The following is a 22,469-nucleotide window of genomic DNA, read 5'->3' on the forward strand; positions in this document are numbered from 1 at the left end:
TAATGTAAGTGATAGTGGTAGATGCATAGTAATATTTTTGATACCATGTCCGTGGCACTGAGTTTATAAAATCCCTGCTTACGGCTTCCTCCTCAGTAGATGTTTCCACAATAACTTCAGCTGTCACCCCCCCTCCCCAGATGATCTATTCATGTGTGTGAGAGAGAGAGAGAGAGAGACCTGGGAAGTGTATGTTAGAATTATTCTGGTGTGATTTCTGTTCCTATGTGGTACAGCTCCTAGGATTATTAATAATGCTCAGGTCAGCATGTTCTGTCGTATCACAACGTTTCCTCGCGTAGGTGTGTAATCTCCCACGGGCTGCCCTGGTTCCGCTAGTAACGACTGACCCTCACTTCCTCACTGCTTCTCCCTCCGTATATACAAGTACTTGAGCAGCATTATTCTGTTCCCCTGCGTCAAATCGAGATCAATACTTGATCACGTATTGTGAGCCCTATTTGCCATTGAACACAACCTAGTGAGGCTACTTAAAAAGCAGCAAAGAGAATAAAAAGAGTCTTTTACTCAACAAAATTAGGAGATAAAAAAGGAAGACATATTTGATAAAATACCAAATTGAGAAAGTATAAATAATTATGTGATTTGTTCTAGGTTTAGTAAGGTTGTTGTAAACGAAGTTGTGAATAATGCTATTTCTAGGGCCTGGTGTCTGTCATACGTGGATATTCAATAATTTTTTAAAAGATCTTTTACATGTTGTGATATTCAGGAATTTTTTTGCTGTATTTTCTGCCAATATTCATTTTAAGTTCAACTGCATGGAGTGTTGTCTGAGATGAAATGTCACAGAGGCTGCAATTGGATACTATTAAAACACTCATGATGTTTCATGATTTATACTCAAAACTTTTAGGCTGATACGCTGCAGAGCTTAATAAAAACTGACTGACAGATTTGTAGACTATATTTTGGCAGTGCCATCAAACCTTATCTATTCCCTGATTTCCAGGATTATAAGTAACCTGGTTTCATTTATATGGTAGAAAAATTTTTTAAGATCACATTTCAATATTATATCTGTTTGGTTTTCCTTTTTTTTCATATTTTTTATTGATTTTAATGTTTTTATTGTCTTTTGTTAAACATTTCAGATATTTTTAACTTTATTTTATTTATTTATTTTTTTGCAGTTTTGGCCGGGGCTGGGTTTGAACCCGCCACCTCCAGCACATGGGGCCAGTGCCCTACTCCTTTGAGCTACAGGCGCTGCCCGATATTTTTAACTTTTTAAAAGAATTGTTCGAAACTAATGAAAGAATGTAAACATTGCACAGATCTTTTATTCTTAAAAGATGTTTAGATATTATTAAGAAATAACACTAATGTACATAGTTAAAGATAATTTTATTTAAACATAGTGATTTTTTTGCCCAAAACGTAACTGTAGTTATTCATTTTATTGAATTAGGTCATATTTTAAGCATTTAAATTTTGTGAACATATTTAGAATTATTTTATTAATAATGGCCAATAAGCGGCTCGGCACCTGCAGCTCAAGCAGCTAAGGCGCCAGCCACATATATCAGAGCTGGCGAGTTCAAATCCAGACTGGGCCTGCCAAACAACAATGACAACTACAACGAAAAAATGGCCAGGCTGCAGTCCCAGCTATTTGGGAGGCTGGGACAAGAGAATCACTTAAGCCCAGGAGTTGGAGGTTGCTGGGAGCTGTGATTGCCACAGCACTCTACCCAGGGCGACAGCTTGAGGCTCTGTCTCAAAAAAAAAAAAAAAAACAACAGAGGCAATAAGTCATGTTTAATTAAATAACCATTATACCATCTATACCTTATGTATTTTATTACTCATCTGCTTAGAATAAAATCTTAACAAAAATAAAAATAAAATGAAAAAATAATTTTCTGTTGTCAGCTTTCCTGGAACAGAGTAACGTTGAAAATCTAGGCCAGCACGTATCCCACTGTAATATGTGCCCTCTCGTTCTTTGTAATACAAACACCACTACTTTGACACTGTTACCTGCTGTTGAGGGGGATTTTCTCCTGTTGGCTCTCACTGAGACCCTATTTCTTATCCTCTAAGTTTTTATTTAGTGTTTTTCAACTTTTTTTATCTCACAGCACACTTGAACCTATAGTTAAACTTCCATGGCACTCTTAAATTATATTTATCAAAAAAAAGAGTAAAAAAAGACTATGTTTACTGTGCTTTGAACTTCTTCAAAAATAATTTAATTAATGACCTTTAAAAGTTTTTGTGGCTCATCTAAGATCATCTCATGACATACCAGTGTGCCGCGGGACACCACTTGAAAATCACAGCTTTTATTCCTAGCCTTCTGTGTGCCAGGATCAACTACTTCTAAGTGCCATGCTTTTACTAGGCAGTAATCTAGCCAGTAATCTAAACTTATATTTCTTTTATACTGCATGGTATTTGAAAAGAGTAGCATTGTATTTGTTAACACATCCTAATGCGGGGGCACCTGCTGATGTGGCTGATGCCCCTGCTGCAGGCTTGATCTTCCAGTTTGGGGTTTATCATAGGCTTTCTTTTGACTACTCTGGGGCATTTTAGTATTTTAGGAGCTCTACAGATCAATTTTGTTGTTTTTATACCCAAAATAGTACATTTTCATTGAAGAATGCAGAAATAATAAATATGTATGTATTGTGAATTTTCTGGTTTGTTGTGTCTGTATGTGCCATGAACTCTTAAATGTAAGTATAATGTAATTGAATGCATTTTAAAAATATAAACTTTGGGTTTTATTTGCATGCTTTAGATACTAATGGTATTTTCTGTCTCTTTCTAGTAATTTGCCTCGTGGGATTAGGCCTGGTGGTCTTCTTCTTCAGTTTTCTACTTTCAGTATTTCGTTCCAAGTACCACGGCTATCCTTACAGGTAATGTCTTTATACTGAGGTGACTGTTTTTGTTTTTTAGTGTAGATTAAATAGAATTTTGAAGGTTAATATATAAGTAAGAACTAACATAAAGTAACTCATTTGCCGTGTTATTTTTAAGTTCAGTTCAGCAGGTTTTGAGCACCCGCTGTGTATTCAGCGTGATGGACTGTGCAGAGGAGATATAAGGCAAATGTTTTGTTCCCACGCGGGGTATTGTTTCATTTTATAGACACATTTATTATATATGTACGTATACTTAAGAAAATGAGTTTTAAAATTCATGGATGTCATCAGAATTTCTTTGTCTAATCATCATAGTGTTGATTTAATTTGCAAAATTTGTTTTCTCATATGTTCGTGTTCAACTTCATACATGTATTATCTTTTGAATTCTGCAAAATTTTCACTTTTCAGAATAAGAAAAGCCAATTTGAAAGGGGAAAATTAAATGATAAAATGACCTCTAGTCACCAGAAGTCATCATAATGAGTATGTTGGAAGATTTTCACCAATCTGTTGTTACAAGTGGGTATAGAATGGTGTTGAAACTTCACTCTCAGACCACACTTTTGTTACCATCTATACTGTCACTGAAGCACAGTGACAGTGGATGGGCCAGGTGGTAGTTGTTCAGTGTATTAGTGAGGCACACACCCACTTCTTAAACTTACTCCTCTCAGCTTTTATTGAGAAACTGACTATTTTGTCTTCTCTCCAGGTAATGCTCCTTTTAGCTTAGCCTGTCTTTCTCTTATGAAGCATTAAAAAAACCCTGTATTTCCTTTCTCAGAGATTTTGAAGGCTCTGCTGAGGCAGTAGAACCAGTGATGCATTGCCAGAAAATAAAATACAGTCGTACCTTATGTCTCTTCAACGTATGCAAAATGAACATTTTATGAAAATGTTTCTGCATAAATCAGGATAACAGACAAAGCTTTATTTAGGAGACAAAACTAACCACATAAAAGGGAGGTTTGATCATAGGATTATAATGGAAAAATAAGACTCTTCCCCCCCCACCCTCTATTTCTCATATGGATAGAGGCATATTTCCAATTCTTTTTCTCACATCCATCAAAAATATACTAAAGGAATGGGAAAAAATGTGGTTATCACATTTGAGTTGTGAGATCTTCTACCTTAAACCCTGCCTGCAGCATAAATAGACTTCTAAAAACACAAGCTCTGAGAGAAACAAGGAGTTATGAGACTGGCCAGCCGTCTTCGTTTTTTTCTTACTCTTGATGTTAATTGGCTAACTAGTTTTGGTTTTGAGGATGTAAAACGAACTAAAGTAAGATTAAATAATACCCAGAAAGATGTATTTATTTATTTTTCTCTTTCCCTTAACCCCTGGATTGAGAATCATGATTCTGTACAATTTGTCTTAATTTGATAATACATGTGTTCTATAATGACATCTGTAAATTAAGAAAACTATAAATACTCTGTATTTCAAGTCTTTTATCTAGAGTGCCATAAACACTTAAAAATATCCAGCACTTAAATTATGTCAGAGGAAGAGTTGTAGAAGATAAACTATGTCAGGGTATCATGAGCTATGTTTTGTTGACATAGGAAATTGATGTTTAGTGTGGAAAGTAAAGGGCGGATTTCAGCTTTCCTTGTATATTACAGCACATAATCATACCAGAATACCATTCCCTATTTAGATTGTTCTCGGACAGAACAAGATAACGAACAGGAAAAGTCAAGGAAGTTCAGTTCTGCTAGTTTCTTTTAATGTTGTATTTGATAGCTCTAATTTTTTATGATGTGAGGAGTTTCAAGTTTGTACATTTTCTGTGGCTGAAAGGAGTAGGGCGCCGGCTCCATATGCCGGAGGTGGTGGGTTCAACCCCAGCCCCGGCCAAAAACTGCAAAAACAAATAATAATAAATAAATAAAAAGTTTGTACTATTTTCCAAGGAGTAACTGGTAACTTATTTAGTACAATAATTCTTTAATGCTCTGGGTTGTTTAAAAAAAAAAAAAAAAGGATAAGGCATAATACATCACCGGGGAAGCTTTTCAAGATTTATATTCTTGGCCAAACCCTGGATATACATACTAAGCATATCTGAACCAGAGTGTATGCCTACTTGTTTAATTTCTGTAGGAATGTGGCATTCAAACCTTTTTTTGTTAAGATTAATAGAAGGGTACATAGGATTAGGTTACACTGCTGCATTTGTTCGGAAAAGTCTGAGTTGTACTTGAGTCCTTCACTTAGGTGAGCCAGACACTCCTACATTGTCTTTGTTAGGTAGGGCTTACTGAGCTCCTCCTCCCTTCCCACTTGTTGAATTTAATTGTGTTTTTCTCCTGTATGAGCCTGTAGTTGTTTATCTGCTAATTTCAAATTAGTATTGAGCACATGGGATGCTTGTTTTTCCATTCTTGAGATACTTTACTAAGGAAAATGTTCTTCAGTTCCATCCAGGTAAATACAAAGATGTGAAGTCTTTACCTTTATTTATGGCTGAATAGTATTCCCTGGTTTGCATATACCAGAGTTTATTAATCCATTCATGGGTTGATGGGCACTCAGATTGTTCCACATCTTTACTATTGTGAATTGAGCTGCTTATAAACATTTGAGGGCAGATGTCCTTTTGGTAAAATGATTTTATTTCTTCTGGACAGGTACCTAGTAATGGAACTGTGGGGTCAAATGGAAGACCTTTTTTTTTTCTTTTAGCTCATTGAGGATTCTGCATACCTTTTTCCAAAAATGCTGTATTAGTTTGCAATCCCACCAACAGTGTATACGTATTCCCTTCTCTCTGCAGCCACCCCAACATCTGCAGCTTTGGGACTTTGTGATGTGGGCCATTCTCCCCAGTGTTAGGTGATTTCTCAAGGTGGTTTTGAATTGCATTTTTACGATGCTTAGGGACAATGAGCATTTTTTTTTCATATGTTTGGCCATTCTGTCTTGGGAGAAGTTTCCATTCATTTCCCTTGCCCAGTGATCAGTTGGGTTATTTTCTCTTTATTTATTGATTTGCTTTAGTTCTCTGTAGATTCTGGTTACTAGACCTTTATCAGATTCATAACATGCAGATATTTTCTCCCTTTCTGAAAGTTTTCTATTTGTTTACTGTGTCCTTAGCTGTGTAGAAGGCTTGATCAGGTCCCATCTTTTTACTTTTGATGCTGCTACAATTGCCAGTGGGATCTTCTTAATAAAATCTTTAGTTCCACATGCTTTGTAAGGCCCCACCAGCCTAGCAAGGGATGAGTTTGCCCTCAGCAGCTTCATAAGGCTGAAAGTGTAGATGAAGTCTCTTGTGAGAATGCAGAGATGGAAATCATGAAAGAGATATGTACAGATATGAAATTGACATAGTTTAGATGAAAACCCTTCAGAAGGACCTACCAAGAAACAGAATCAGAAGAGAGGCTAGCATGGAATCCAGGTGTGCTAACACCTGTGGCGTGCAGTGTGGAGAACTGGAGGGCAGACGTGGCTGCTGCGACAGCTTTTCACAGGGCCCTGTCGTTGGTTGTGTGGATTTACCAGACTGACTTAAACAAGCCAGAGAGAGTTTGGCTGCTCTGTTAGGTGATTTTAAATTCAAATAGCCAAGAGGTAATTAGGCTGAGAAGTTTATTATAAAGATATGTAGAGAAGCAAGGACGATTCCTAAACCTAACTAACACACAACTAGATCTCATCTAAATTTGGAAAAGGCTTAGAAATAGGTCATTCGTCCTTGTGGATCGTTACCCCTTACCCATGCTCCCTTCATTGCTCTCCTGATTCTAATTCTTCTACTTCTGTTACTACTGAGTATTTTTTTACACTGCTCTTCTTCAGTAATTACAGCCTTCTTTGTGCCTTTGGCTCTTCCACGTGCTACCGGTTTCACTCTCAGTGTGACGTATGATCTGTGAACTTCCTTTTCTGAGAGGTAGGCGTGATTAGTTACGTTTCCGCTGTCCACTGTAGGGCATCCCAGTTAATGAGGACTTTTATACCAGAGCACCTCATACGCCGTGGTCCACCCATGGATTCCTTGAAGGTGTCTCTTCTTCATGATCACTTTTCAGTGTTGTCAATGTCTGTCAAGTGTCTAATTTTCTTGGTTCTATTCAGAGAGTCCACTGAATATAAACTAAGCATGTGTTTTCTTCAAAGGAAACCAAATAAAGACAGAGGCCTGTAAAAGACAAAAGTACCAAAGAAGTGAGCAGGGTAGTAGCAAGCAATCTGATTGCCAAAGCATTTAAGGAAAATGTCGACAGATCCGACTTTATCTTCCTGAATGCCTTTGTGAGCTTGAGTAGTTCTAGAGGAAGGAGATGACTTTTCAGTGGAAGTTACAACAGTTTATCTTATTTTTCCCTTGTATGTTAAATTTCACAAGTACAAATACGTGAAATGAAATAGATGAACTTAGGGTCACTGACAAAATTACCTTGTTAATTAAATAAAAATCAAAATTATTTTTATATCCATCCTTTACTGAATGAAAACCACTATAGTTTACATAGTGGAAGATGTGATTCCTTTTTTTATTTTTCTTCTAATTCTTGGTAATATCTTTTCTAATCGCTTCAGATCTTTACTGAGATTTTTAATGTTTCTCTCTTATAAGAATTGTGTTTACTTAGTTATCCAGTTTTTTGTATAAATAATTCTTCAAATTATCTCTTCCCATGTTATATTAAAGTCTTCTACTATTTCTCATCAGCCCTTTTGCGAACTTCCATTTATCTGTTTCTTTTACCTTCTTTTCTTACAGAGCATTGCTCATCAGGCTTCCGTAACTCCTTACGGTTCTCATAGGCATCCTTTCTTGTGATCGTTCATACTCAGTTGCTTTGTCAGGTTTATATGGAATAGGTGTTCCCTTCATGGTGTTTACAGTAGCCAAGGACAGCTTAGAGGAACGTTATGAACAACAACAAAAAATTCTATCTGTGGAAAACCTCCTACTTCTAACAATTCAAAACCTCCATTTCCTTTTATTATTCCAGCATATATACAAGGTTGGACAATTAAGTTAGCAAACCTATCCTAGGAAAAGTGCTTTGAAGAGTGAATTAAGCGCTCGGTGCATAGCTTCCTATGGGAATACTTCCTGATACTCAGCAGGGAGGTGTGTAGAGCTTTTTCTAGGATGAGTTCGTGAACATTAATTGTCCAACCTTCTATGTGCAAAAGTTACCTAAGGAATAGTCTATATTGCCTTGGGTTTTGTTTTTGTTCTGTTGCATCATTTTCTTTCTAAATAAACTTTGGGTGGGGGAGGTCCTCAGAAATTGTATTAATAACTCTTGCGAATGATTCTGGTAATAAATAGACGATAGACAGAGTTCAGAGATTTGGCCAGGAGCAGTGGCTCATGCCTATAATCCTAGCAGTCTGGGAGGTGGAGGCCCATGGATTGCTTGAGACTCAAGCCCAGCCCCAGGCCAAAAAACTGCAAAAATCTATTTAGTTAGATCACTGCAGAAAGATGAGTGATGGCAAAAGTAGGAGAGAAAGAATAAATGAAAAAAGAAAAAAGAATTCTGAGACTAATTGAAAGGTAAGGTATTGATTTAAAAGGAAAAAAAAAAAAAATTTGTGTTGAATTACCCTACAAGAGAAGCTTGGTCAATTATGAACATAGCACCACCTTGTTAAGAAGTATTTTGTAATCCCAGAAGCATTTATCTGTAGTACCAGCATTATATTACATTATTTTAAAAATTGCTTATACCAGATAAAGGCAGTTTGTAGGGAATGAGAGAATGAGGTACAGGAAGCCATCATTCCAGGAGGAAAACACCAAACCGTATTCCAGAATGCATTTCCTGGCCTAGACTACTTCTGAAAAGACATTTCTAGATTTCTGTTTTCAAAGAGTTAGCCCTTACGATAGTAAAATCATAAACCGTAGGACAAAGAGCTAAACCAATTCCGCCATTCATGACAGAGAACATATCAGTAGGCTTCTAAGAGAGGAGAAGAGTAGTTTATCAAAACCATATTCTTGACTTCCCCCATTTTAACATGTTACATATTTAAAGAGATAAGATGCAAGGACAGATGTACATTTTTCTTCACAGTAGCTTGTGGGAAAACCTCCTACTTCTACGTACTTCAAATAATACCTGTACTTGAGATAAGACTCAAGATATCCCTTAGTGAAAATGCACATTTGAACATAAGACCATCTACTACTTTTAAAAAACCACCTTTAGTCACAGGCTTTAGGCACCAAAGTCCTTAGTTGGGAGTTATGTCTCTGCCTTTTATGTCCTTCTGTATGATGAATGTACAAAACTACAGCCACGATTTTCTTTTTCTTTTTTTTTTTTGTAGAGGCAGAGTCTCACTTTATGGCCCTCGGTAGAGTGCCATGGCCTCACACAGCCCACAGCAACCTCCAACTCCTGGGCTTAAGTGATTCTCTTGCCTCAGCCTCCCAAGTAGCTGGGACTACAGGCGCCCGCCACAACGCCCGGCTATTTTTTGGTTGCAGTTCAGCCGGGGCCGGGTTTGAACCCGCCACCCTCGGTATATGGGGCCGGCGCCTTACCGACTGAGCCACAGGCGCCGCCCCACCACGATTTTCTTTATACACAGAACTGTGTCTGTAACATTTTTCTTTCTGCATGATTTTGAGTATTATTTAATCTACAAACCTTAATTTCTTCTATATAGAGTGATCCTGTTTTTCATTCATTTTTATTTTAATCTTAAATGCCCTTCATCATATTTTCTCAGTGCTTCAAAATTGCTGTTTTCTTTGTTGATATATATATATATATATACGCCTGCTAAAGGGATAAAAATCTACTATAAATGTTTTTCCTAATTCCTTAATTCTTTTCCAACTTTTAGTGATATATTCTGTGGTATGAATCTATTTTATGCCACTGCTAAATTCTCTCAGATTGTCTTTTAAGTTTCAATAAGCTAACTTCCCTAATTGGAATCTACAATCTGTGTGATCTTAGGCAAGTAACTTACCTTTTTTTCTTTTCTTTTTTTTTTGTTTTTTTAATTGTTGGGGATTCATTGAGGATACAAAGAATTAGGTTACATTGATTGCATTTGTTAGATAAAGTCCCCCTTATAATTGTGTCCTGCCCCCAAAAGGTGTGTCACACACCATGACCCCCCAAACTTACCTTTTCTTAACTTAGGTTTTCTCATTTGCAAATGGAGATGATTATTCAGGCCTCATTCAATTATTGTAAAGATTACATGAGAGACTCCATGTAATCAGTTAGCAATTTGCCTGGTACATAGTATTATTCAATAAATGATGCTAATTATTATCATCATTAATTCTGATATAAATATTTTAAACTCATTTATATTTAATCTACTTTTTTCTAAATAGGGTTTTTCTTTACACTCAAGATTAAGTAGCTTTGTTTTATATTTGCATAATTTAGTTAAGCAAAGAACAGATTTTCCCTGAACCTTTTGATGAACTATATTAGGTTCCTGAGTCCCTTGAAACTACCCATAAAATATTGGGATTATTATGAATTTGATCTAATTAACATCTGAGCCATAGTTCAGAAGAAGGGGAAATATTATTATGTGGTAGCACTGAATTCATTTTTTATATTAAATAAAAATTAACTTTTATGCTTGCCCCATTTTCTAAGAAAAGCCGTGTGCTTGTAAAGATACACAACCGTCTTCTCCGTGTTTTCCACTGGTACTTCAGACTGGCAAAATTTTCTTCAAAAGACTTCTGTTTTAATAAGAAAATAAAATGAGACATTTATGTTAATTGTATCACTATTATTCCCAACTATTTATAAAATTGTCTCCGAGAGGCAGTGTGGTATAATGGAAAAATAACAATGATTACAAGTTCAGGTGTGGGGTTTAATTTTGTACTTTAGCTAAGAGTTCTGGTTTTGCATTTTAGACAGATCTGGGTTTGAATTTTGGATTCTTTATTCATTAACTTTGGACCTTGGAATTAGTTACTTAATTTCTGAGTCTCATTTTTCTTCACCACTAAAATAGTGTTTTTATGGGGCTGAGGACAGACTTAGTTGCTAGATTTGTCTCTTATTTCTGTGTCTCCTAAAAGTATATTTAAGTTTGTTAAGACTGTTTCTTCTTTTGTAAACTTTAACTTTATGAAGATAAATTATATAATCATTATGTAGTCCCTGAAATGTATAGGTTCTCAAAAAAGACTTCACCTCTTTCTCTTCACCTGGCCTAGCCATTTAGCACTTGATTATTCCATAGTATTCTACCGCATTGCATTTTCCGTTAAGTATTCGTTCATACACATCTGTTTCATGTGTTTGAGTCCTTTTCCTTCTAGAAAGTTGTTAAGTATTTGTGTCCATGACAAATACCTTTTTTATATCTCCAAAGTGCTATGCACACAGTAGGTGCTCATTATATACCTGTTAATTGAATCTGTTTATTTAAACATTATTCCTTATCTATTTTCCTTAAATGGAGCAGGAACCATTAAAATAGAAATATAGGGAAGAGTACTGATCCGCCACATTGCACAGTCCCAGAGCTGCAGTTTCCATCAAATGATACTCCCTGGAGTTGTCACGTTGTTTCTAAAGACTAACTAAAGGCGGCAGGTGTCAAGCAAACAGAATGCACGTTAATTAAGCTTACAACGGACACAGAAAGTGCCTTCCATTGTCTTATGAAAAATACAGTTCAGACAGCCTTGGATTTTGAGAGACGATGAATAACAAGAAAATAGAATGACATTTAATAAAGAAAAGTACAGAATAATAGCTAGAAATGAAAGGCATTTACATAAATTTTGAGAAAAGTTTGATAGTAGGTAAGCAAAACAAAGCAAAAATACCCCAGTGTATGCATACAGCGTACAGCAATATCACATTCATTGCTACCTCTTAGATGTGCACCTTTCCCCATAGGGAAAATAAAAATAATCTTAAGCTGTACAAATAGCAAAATATAAAAATAGCCTGGGGATCAGGCCACAACACACGATTGACAAAGAGTTTCCCTGGTATTGCCTTTCTCGTACTGAATCCCAGCTTTGAAGAATGACTTACAAAGGTCCGAAATTTAGTGATGAATTGGAGAAAAGCTTCAGTGTTATAAAGGCACCATTGTCTATCTCCTGTCTTTATCCAGATGAAGAATGCAGTGATAAATCTTGTAATAATATGTACAAATGGAAATTGAATCTTAAGGATTTTTTCCCCCATATTGTTGTATTTCATTGTGGTGTATTGGAAAGTGATCTGGACTTTGAGTGAGAAGATGTGATTTGGACCGTGGCACTTAAAAAACTCTGTAACCTCAGGCAAGTCTTTTAATCTTCTCTGAGCCTCAGTTTCCCTCAGCTTTCAAATAAGGGTCATAATATTTATCTTACAATATTATGTAAAGCAATTATAGTGAACTACTCTTTTATAAATTGTAGGGTAACTGAGAGTCCATTTCCTAGTCTTTACGTTACCATATAGGGACAAGTGCTCAGATATAATTTCCACCAATAAATTTTGACCTTTGGAGTTAACCATTTGACAAACTCAGTATATATCTTTAATAGTGACACTTACTTACATACATAGCCCCACCACCCCAGATAAAATATAATTCTTTTTTTTTTTAACTTTTCTTTGTTATCACTTAGGGAGGAAAAGCAAAACTAAAATAATCGACGGAAATATATTTAATTTTGCAAAAATGTCAGTTCCTTTTCCTGTTAACAAATAATATAAACTTTAATGTTCACAATTAACAAAATATAAGCTAACAGCTAACTTACCAAAACTCCAGTAGAATCCCTGTAAGTTGACCACCCAAGAGACTGTAACAAACTGGTCTACTCACAGAGGGGTCAGCAGAGGAACAAGGCCTGCTGTGAGGACAGGCGCCTGCGCTGCGTGTCCCCTCTGTGGAAAGTAGGTCACTTAAGGAGGCAGGCAGTGTAGGGAGGCTGTCAGCTCTGGAGGTTCTGCTGTATTTTTTTAAATCAACATTGAAACGTTTCAGAAATAGATATGAGGATATGTCACATAAACCGAAAGTAATTTTTTGTAGAAAATTCAGAATCCAGCTTTTGATTTTGGCACTATACATCCTGCCCCTGTCAGCCCAGGAACACAGGGTGTGAGCCACATACACATCAAACTATAGCTCTAGAAGGTTATTTCCCTCATGCCATTTCAACCCTCCGAAATCAGCAAAGGAGTCAGAAGCTCCTTACGGTACCCATGAACTTTTTGGTCTTCATCGGTCCCTTCGCATAGTAGCTTTATTGCTCTTTCCCCCCAGACATGCTGCCCATGTTTCTGACCATTCCTTGTTGTTATTATTAGTCATGTTATCAACACTCAACTGTAAGTGTGTCTCTTGACAGCCATTAACCCTGTGAGATTATAGCTGTAAAAAGTTTTCCACTCCCAAGGATTTCTTGCCCTATTCTTTATAAGGGCCTAAATTTCCTTAGGCCTTTTTAGAAGAATATTTGTTCTAGACTTGAAGACTTTTCTTGATTTTGCAACCTATTACACAGAAAAGACCCCCCGGAACTTACGGTTAAAGAGGTCTGCCTAACATCTATATGTACCTCTTTCTATCACTTCCACAGAACACTTAGAAATGCAGAGCAAAGGTAAAAAAAGTCAGAAGTGTGAAGTCACTGAGATGCATTAACCACAAGGTCAGTGGAACAGGAGTGAAAATTCATTCACTGACCTATCTGCGCTTAGTGAAGAAGTGAGGCCTTTCTTACCTCCTCCATATTTTTTGGATAACAGTGAAATCTAAGCAGCTGCCTCTTAGCCACGTAAGTGATTTCTGTGAGACAGAATGCCACTGTGGAACCATTAGGTCTCCCTCTCTCCCCAGTTTGAGAAGAGGTGGTAAAACAGTTAAGTACACAAGAAAATTCTGTCCAGCCAAAGATACCAGAGAATTTAACCAATTCCCAACTGGACAGCACACATTAATATCAAGAATACTGTGTACATTGTTGTTTTTTAAAACATTAGGAACAGATGGAGTAATTAAGAAAAGAGAAAACAAACAAAAATACAAAGAAAACATTAAATAAAACCAACAAACCACTGATTGGTACCTATTCAGATATTTCTCAGGAAAGGAAAAGGAACAAATGTGCTTTCAATAGACCCTTGGTCTGCAGTGACCCAACCCCAGATCTCTCCTCCTGTGACTTCTCAAGCACTGTAGCTGATAAGCCCCTCTTTGAAACTTTATTCCCTGGGTTTTGTAACATGGCACTCTTATATCTTCTTTTTTTTCTTTTATATTATTTCTTAGTCCCTAATGTATTTATCAAATCCTGACCTTTGTCCCGAGATCGAGAATCAAACCTGAGTACCACATTAACAGCTCACCCTTCACGTGTCTAAGACCAGCGTCATCTCTGCCTCTAAACCTGTTCATCCCCCTCTGCTCCATTTTCCCCGAGACACTGCCATGCTCGCAGAATGTCAGGATAGAGACCTTGTGTTCTTCCTCATCCTTGTTTCCATCACTTTCCTGTTGCCATAGTTGCTGTTTTAAGTCCACCGTATCTTTTCCAGACTACCACCTAGCCTCCTAATTTATCTCCGAGTATCTAGTCACTGTCTTCACTTATTCTAGGATAATGCCAGAATTACTTTAAGATAACACTGACTGTGTTGCTTCCTCATCAAAATCTATTAAGAGCTAACAAAAAGAAAACACTGAATATGTGTATGTTTCTTCTGAACGATGCAGATAAGGAAAATGAAGGAAATAAAATTCCTTCATAATCCCAACACCCAGATTATCAGTGCCAGCAGTTTAGATGATAAATACTATTTTGGATATGGACAATGATTAAATGAAACATATTTTGTAAGCTGCTTGTTTCCTACATCTTGGGCATATTTCAATGCCTTTATTCTATAATATATATGATTTTATTGTTTTTATAAAACTATCATTGTATGAATCACTGCAAAATGTGTTTTAAATTTTATTCCATCTATCTTTCCTCCTGGACAGCCTTTAGTGTACCTGGTGGTTTAGTGCACATTTTAGCAATTGCTGCCTATTTTGGCATACCTCACAAATTAAGAATTTTTTATGGTTATAAGTTATTGAAAAAAAAAACAAAGCATGATATTTTGTGACATGAAAATTATATGAAATTCCAATTTCAGTGTCTTAATAAAGTTTTCTTGCAACACAACATGTATTTTTATATCATCTATGGCTATTTTTGCACTGCAGCATTTAGTTGAGTAGTTTCAGCAAAGACCTATGGCTCACAAAGTTTGAAATGTTTACCTCTGGCTGGTTACAGAAAGTGCAACGGTGCCTGGTTTGTGCACACTGAACACATGTTCATGCTTTGGCGCCTCCTGTATGTAGTCCAGGCTGCTATCTCTTCACTTCACTTACTATCAAAATTAGAGTTTTGCTTCATTTGTTTTTGAATTCCTATAACAATTTGAATCACCATTATGTCAAGTATATCACCATGTTATACTTAATTGCACCCAAGTCTTTCCTTTCTTTAGATAAAATAAGGGCTGTGACTCGGAATCATTCCATTTCCTGCAACACAATATTCTTACAAAACAGATGGTCAGTAGATCTTTGTGGAATGCTTATTCCAACTGACCTTCTTTGGGACTGAATTTGAGACAGCAGCTAACACTTTGAGTCATGTTTCTCCAGAAAAACCTACATTTGAAATTTCAATCATAAACTTGCCAATGACATTTTGGAATATTATCCTCAATAAATCAAGGACAGCATTTTTCTGTAAGTTCTGGATGTTTGTTAGTTTTAAGGGAATAATGAGGAGTCAGTCTTAAAGAGAGAAATGGTTTGAGATTTCATCCCACCTGTTTCTATACAGTGTCTCTCTGCATTCCTCATAGGCTTTAAGCTGCAGTCAAGTTGTGTGTAGTACAGACTAGAAGGGACTGCTTGCATCCTGTAGGCTAGAGGAAAAGAAGCTTTGGGGGCACATTTGTGCTGGTCTTGGCCTTACGTAAAACTCCCTACTTTTGGAAATTGGCTTCCATCTTGTATTGCTTGCTTTAGTTAAAGTTAACCGTGCACGTGTTCACCTGAGAACACGCCGGCCGTGGTAATTAGCACACATGCAGACTGCCGCCAACAGTAGTGAGATTCATCCGTGACACAGAGTGACGTCCAGAGAGACGTTGAAGGTGGTATCAAGGCAGCTTCTTGCTTTCTCAGAAAATAAACTGCATCACTGAAAAGCACAAATAAGAAGAATGTATTGTTTTCACTTTTCTTAACAGTGTTTTTTAAGATGCAAAAGCATTTATATATTGTTATGATAGGCATTATTAGGAAGAATAACATCCAAGCACTGTTGGAACCATAAAGCTATAAAAACTCATTTTGTTAGATTGTACATCAAAATTATTAGACAGGAAATGTGGAAAGAGAAAAAGATACCTGTCAGACATTGATAGAAACGCGAGAGTAATCCCTTGAGTGATAATGTCAATATAAACATTTACATTTAAACATACCTTGGACATTTAGTATGTATTTAATTAAAATAAAAGTCAGACCTGAAATAATGATTACCTAGGGAATAACAGTTCATACTTGACTAAGAAACATGTTAACACAGCTCTTGGTGCTTCCAGTCTTTCTAATGCCTTGAACAAATTCTTATAGAAACTTCTGTATAATTCTTTTATTAATGGGAAGGATTGTTTTGAATATAAGAGAATAGGAAGTTAGATCTATCTTTCATTGTGGGACAGTTAATAGAATGATCAGTTCAAGATTAAATATTTGTCAGTTAATAATGAGGTACAACCCACCAATTTATTAATCCATTCATGGATCGATGGGCACTAGAATATAATTGTCTTAATACAATAACTAAGAAAATGCCAGGAAGGCTATGTTAACCAGTGTGATGAAATTGTGTCAGACTGTTTATAAAACCAGTGTATGGTGCCTCCTGATTGCATTAATGTACACAGCTCTGATTTAATAATAAAAAAATAAAAAATAATGAGGTACAACCAAATGATTGCTATAACAGATTTTCAAAATAATTACTAAGTATTTCAGTTTGGAAAACCCTAGCAAGAGTGTCCATCCTTTTTTTTCTCTTTCACATATTGGAAGAAGGAGAGTTGTCATGGGCTACAAATTAAATACACAAACACTAGCAAAAGCTGATAAGCAGAAAAAAAGATTAATACGTCATTTTGTGATATCTGACACCACAGATAAACAAAATAGGCCTGAAGTAATCTGCATGCAACTTGCTGGCCACAGGTGGGACACCCTTGCCAGAGTGAGTGACAATATAGTAACTAAGGATTAAGAATCTATGCGGTGCCTGTGGCTCAAGGAGTAGGGCGCTGGCCCCATATGCCGGAGGTGGTGGGTTCAAACCCAGCCTCGGCCAAAAACTGAAAAAAAAAAATCTATTTTTATTGGGTGGCACCTGTGGCTCAAGGAGCAGGGCATATACTGGAGATGGTGGGTTCAAACTTGGCCCTAGCCAAAAAGTGCAAAAAAAAAAAAAAAGAATATTTTTATGTTCAGAGTATACTCATCAGTCCTTTTACTCCGTGAATGTAACAACATGCCAATATCACAGATCCTTTTAAGCCTTTCTAGCTCTAAAAAGTTAAGGGGAATAAAAATATCATAAAGAGTTATATTACTATTTGTACATTGACAGTAGCAGTATCTTCAGCAATAATGAATGTTACCTTTTGTGCCCCCAAAGCTTGAAATTTTTCAATCAGTCTTTCAAAAATGAAACAAAACAAAACAAAACAAAAAAGCCTACAAATCTGAAGTTTCAAGTTTTAATTTTTCCACCTCTCATTCCATTTTAAAATATTTTATGATCAAGTTTTCTTTTTTCATTACCGCTCATTCTTCATTTAGCTTGATCTTCAGGGCAGGCTTATAATTGTGGGCAGAAAATGCCAAGGAGTTAGTCTGTGAGTGACGTATCTGGCCTGCTTTGCCAGCACTGGTTTTAAGGATTATTGGATTGAAAAGCAACTGCAGCTTACTGCTGTGATGAGGTTCACGGCTGACATTTTTCCTCCTGAAGAGAGTTCCCCTTGTAACTGTCACTCATATCTTATCTTGAAAAACACAAGCAGTGTCCGCGTCCTAATATCACCACAATTTCTATCTTTTCATTTAACAATTCCTCAGAAACAGATACACATAGAAGTTATTCTACTTTATATTGCGTCACTGTTTACATTTTAATACGTATTTTATATGACATTTTATGATAGAATGTTACTTATTTTAAAATATGTATTTTAGCATCTATTTTAAAATACCTATTCACTTTTAGCACATAGTGTCAGTAGAATCCTGAGACCTCAGCACTGGAAAGAACTTGGGAGGTCGCGCAACACAACCGCTCTTCCTCTAATGAGGGGACCGAGGTTTAGAAAAACACAGCAGAGCACGCCTAGGATATTCTGAGATCCGCATGAATGAACAGACTGTTCGACTAGTCCTTCCAACTACATGGTTTTTTAGCTCCATTCACTATAAATTTCAATTTAGCTTTAATATTTAATTAAAAACAAGTTAGTCACTGGTGGTCTTGCAAAGTTGTTTTATTTTGTCGAGACTTTAAAAGAACACGCCACATAGCCACATATTGGTAGAAAGGAACAAATAAAAGCTTATAAATGTTGCTTAAATTGCCTTATTTCACAAAATTTAATTTCTGCTTATAAATTAAACCTTAGGGAATTTAAAAAACCTGACATAGTTGCCTTTTGCTTTTATTTCTTGGTATTTTGCATTTGCTTGTGCAGAATTTGCTTCAGCAGAATTTGATGACCATTGATTTATGTATATATTCTTTTTGGCTGTTCAATGTAATGAAATTGTAAAGTATATTAACAAAAGACAAAGTGTTGAAATAACTTTTTTATGTAAGTAAATGAATTATAGATTGATGAGAAAATATTCTTTGTAGGATTTTCAAATGACCCCCTTCGTGTATTTGTTCCCAACTCATTCCCCTGTTTACCCTACAGCGCCACTTAAATGCTGATTTAACTACTGCTCTGACCACCTATTGCTCCAACAATGAGATATTTACATACATTTAAACAACCAAAAATTCAAGTTGTCAGCGTCTTTTCTTGCCCAGCACCCTATTCTCACCATAAGCCTGACCCTGTTACAGGAACTAACTTTTAAAATTTTGCTTGATAACAAAAATTACAATTACTTGACTTAATATAATTACAGCATTTTAATGTTATTTACGTATATTAATTTAAAACAATAAAAAAGTATGTTATATTTCCTTATGTTCAACACATCATTTTCTTTCTTTTTCAGCTTTTTAATTAAATGAAGTCAAGTGGGATTTGCATAAAGTGAATGCTTACTGTGAAGATAAACCGTTCCTGACATTGTTATTTTGAATTCTCAAGTTTATTTCTTTGCTCATTGTGATCGCTAGCTTATTCTTTGTATTTTTTTAAGTGTGGATTTTCTTAGTAAATTTAATTTATAGAAATGATGGTAACATTTCCTATCTACAAAGGAGACAATTGAAGTGTTTTTAAGCCTATTATATGATTCAGTGTATGCCACAGGATTGAAATAAATGACAGTGTAATTATGAACTCACGTTTTAGAACCATTTACTCATTAGTAAAGGAAAGCACAGTGTTGGTAAAAGGAATCTATGTTAAAGAATGCTTAGTATCATGCTGGGATAGATCATATGCATGAAAATATGTCGTGTGCACTGCAGTTGCGGTTATAAAGACATGCATTGTTCAAATAGTGTGTTGTTCTTATTAATCATAACTATATAAAGGCACAAAACAGGGACCTGCTGAATGATGCCTGCAGCTCAGGTGCCTCACCTGGGAAAAGGAGCTTCCTCCTGAGATTTAAATCTAAACCACACATTCACGAAATCAACTTTCCTCAAAGGAATCAGGCAATGGAAACAACACACCACTCCTAGGCATTAATACTTCTCTAACTTTAAAAGTGTCATCTAGGAGTCTAGACTTACAAGAGCCAACCAAACCCACTGTGGCCAGTTCCCTTTTGTGTTTCATGAAAGCTGCTTGCATCAAAAGCTCATTTTCCGAATCTAGATAAAAGGTTAGTAGTCCTGGGATGAGTGAGTAACTCAGTGAAGCTTTTTTGAGAACCAGATACAGGAAGTTTAAACGTATTATGTTTGTATTCTATTTTAGTTTGTAAAGCACTTTGACATACATTATTTCTTCCTCATCTTTGTAAGTTAGACAGGAAGTAAGTTTTGTTTCTGGCTTGTTAAAGTAATGGAAGCTGAAAGCCAAAAATGATTTTAAAAAATGGAGCTCCTATCTAGGCTATCAGACTCTTAAGCCTGAATGTTTATGTTCTGTGGAACTACCCAAAGGTGGATTTAAGAAAGGAGTTCTTTAGTTAGTTCAATAAATGTTTACTTTCTCTTTTTTAAGACATATTATCTAATTTGCATTAAGATCTGATTATTAGACCATGGAGCCTTTTGTTCATTGGAAGTCTCAGCCCTATAGTCTCAAATGGGAACCGGATGTACATCCACAGAGTTTACTTATTTTGTATCTATGAATTTCAATGAAGAATGAGAAATACAAAAGCTCACCAGGACATGCTTATCAAGTCCAGGGGAATATGCTAGCAGGATGAAAGCTATCTTCTCAAAACATGGTAATTTTGGTGAAAATTACATAATAATTTAGACCTATATTAATTAAGTTTATCACACACTCTAAAATATATTATTAAAAATGGCATTGATTTCCCTAGTTCCTATCCGTAGGTCAATAAACTTGGTATTGGAATGGCCTTTAAGGAAAAGAAGTAGCTGACTTTGATCAATGCCTATCCCTGCGTGAACTGTAATTCTTAATCTGGTGCATATTTTTTATGTTCTCTGAAGTTCTGAATGGAGTTTAAGGCCAAATTTAAAAAAATAATAATAAATATTTATTACAACTAACTTTTGCTTGTCCTCTTAAATCTCAAAATTATCTCCAGGTGGGATGCAGTTGATTAAATGATAATGACGAAACACAGGTTCTCTCTGTAAAATTAATAGGGTTTAATGACAATAAAATTAAATAAGGAGTTCTTTATTCCTAAACCATGTTAGTGTTCTAGCCTATGTTGTGTACTTTCCTCTGAACATTTAAAATAAGTCCAATAATTAAAAATATGTTATTTAGAATTTTATAATTTAAAGGGCTTTGGCTTCTCTATAGACAGTCGCTTAGGGAGGTGAATTTGAGGGAAATAAACTCTTGTCAAAGTAATACATTGTTGACTGGAAAATGCTATAGAAAACGAAACTACAAAGACTAGTTCAAATACAGTTTGCTTACAGAGCGTCGTATGTGTGAAAACACAATGTATTTACCTTTGCTAAACAGAATTGGTATCTGGTGTGCTTTATCGCTCCAGTGTCGTTTTACCAGAATCACTGTGTTGTAAACTCTCATAAAAATGATGTTTAAAAATTTCCTGTTAGAATTTTAAAAAGTACTCTTCTAAATTGGAGAGAAAAATCCTAACAAAGTTCCATCAAAGGAGTTTCGATTTATAATAACGTCTGATAATAACGTCTTGTTGCATTTTGCTCACTGTTCCTTGCATAAGATATTCCCAACTGTGTTCTGTGCTTACTGTAATGTTTTATTACCCATAAAATAATACCCTTTGTCATTACAATTCAGTGGGCATGGTGATTTGGGGAGATTAGAGCTTGCTGTGCCAGAGAGCTTGAATAGTGTTTTTCTTGGTGTTACAAGAACCTCCATAAGGGTACCTGATTTTTCTAAATGAGGCATGACATATCATTATTTTCAATGAATGACATTAAACATTGTGTTTTAAGGACTGGTGACAGGGGCAAACATACCAGCTAGAGCATCTAGACGCAAAAGATTTGTTTGGGGATATTTTTTTAATTCTTAATTTTTTTTTTTTTTATTGTTTGGGGTTCATTGAGGGTACAAAGAATTAGGTTACACTGATCACATTTGTCATACAATGTCCCTTTTATAATTGTGTCCTGCCCCAAGAGGTGTGCCACACAGCGTGACCCCCTCATTCCTTTCCCTCCTCCCCTCTCCCCACTTGCTCATTCCCCTATCCACCCCCACCCCCCTTGTATTAGCTCATCTACTGCCTTCATATTAGAATAGACTACATTAGATTCTTCTCCAGTCTGGTGATGCTTTACTTAGAAGAATGCCTCCATTGAGGAATACCTCCATTGAGGTTAATACAAAAGATGTAAAGTCTCCATCTTTTTTAGTGGCTGAATAGTATTCCATGGTATACATATACCACAGCTTACTAATCCATTCTTGGGCATTTAGGCTGTTTCCATATTTTGGTGATTGTAAATTGAGCTTCAATGAACAGTCTAGTGCAAATATACTTATGATAAAAGTGTTTTTTGTTTTTCTTTTCTGGGTAGATGCCTAGTAATGGGATTGCAGGATCAAATGAGAGGTCTAATTTGAGTCCTTTGCGGATTCTCCAGACTTCCTTCGAAAAGGGTTGTGTTAGTTTGTAGTCCTGCTAGCAGCGTAAGTGTTACC

The 22,469-nt window shown here is 36.0% G+C and overlaps 1 protein-coding gene across 3 annotated transcripts in view; it reads left to right on the top strand.

The window, feature by feature from the left end:
• Positions 1–22,041, top strand: part of TUSC3 (tumor suppressor candidate 3) — a 162,756-nt gene extending 140,715 nt beyond the window's left edge. For 2 of the 3 annotated variants that reach the window (XM_053578463.1, XM_053578465.1), the window contains 2 exons: positions 2,801–2,891; positions 12,110–12,175. In XM_053578463.1, the coding sequence (XP_053434438.1) occupies positions 2,801–2,891; positions 12,110–12,128 (110 nt within the window). In that variant the 3' untranslated portion in view covers positions 12,129–12,175. Of the gene's footprint in view, positions 1–2,800; positions 2,892–12,109; positions 12,176–19,212 lie in introns of those variants that run through there. The other variant, XM_053578464.1, reaches the window with a different exon arrangement.
• The last annotated feature ends 428 nt before the right edge of the window (positions 22,042–22,469 follow it).

Source organism: Nycticebus coucang, chromosome 24, assembly GCF_027406575.1.
Source record: "Nycticebus coucang isolate mNycCou1 chromosome 24, mNycCou1.pri, whole genome shotgun sequence".
NCBI classification, from domain to species: domain Eukaryota; kingdom Metazoa; phylum Chordata; class Mammalia; order Primates; family Lorisidae; genus Nycticebus; species Nycticebus coucang.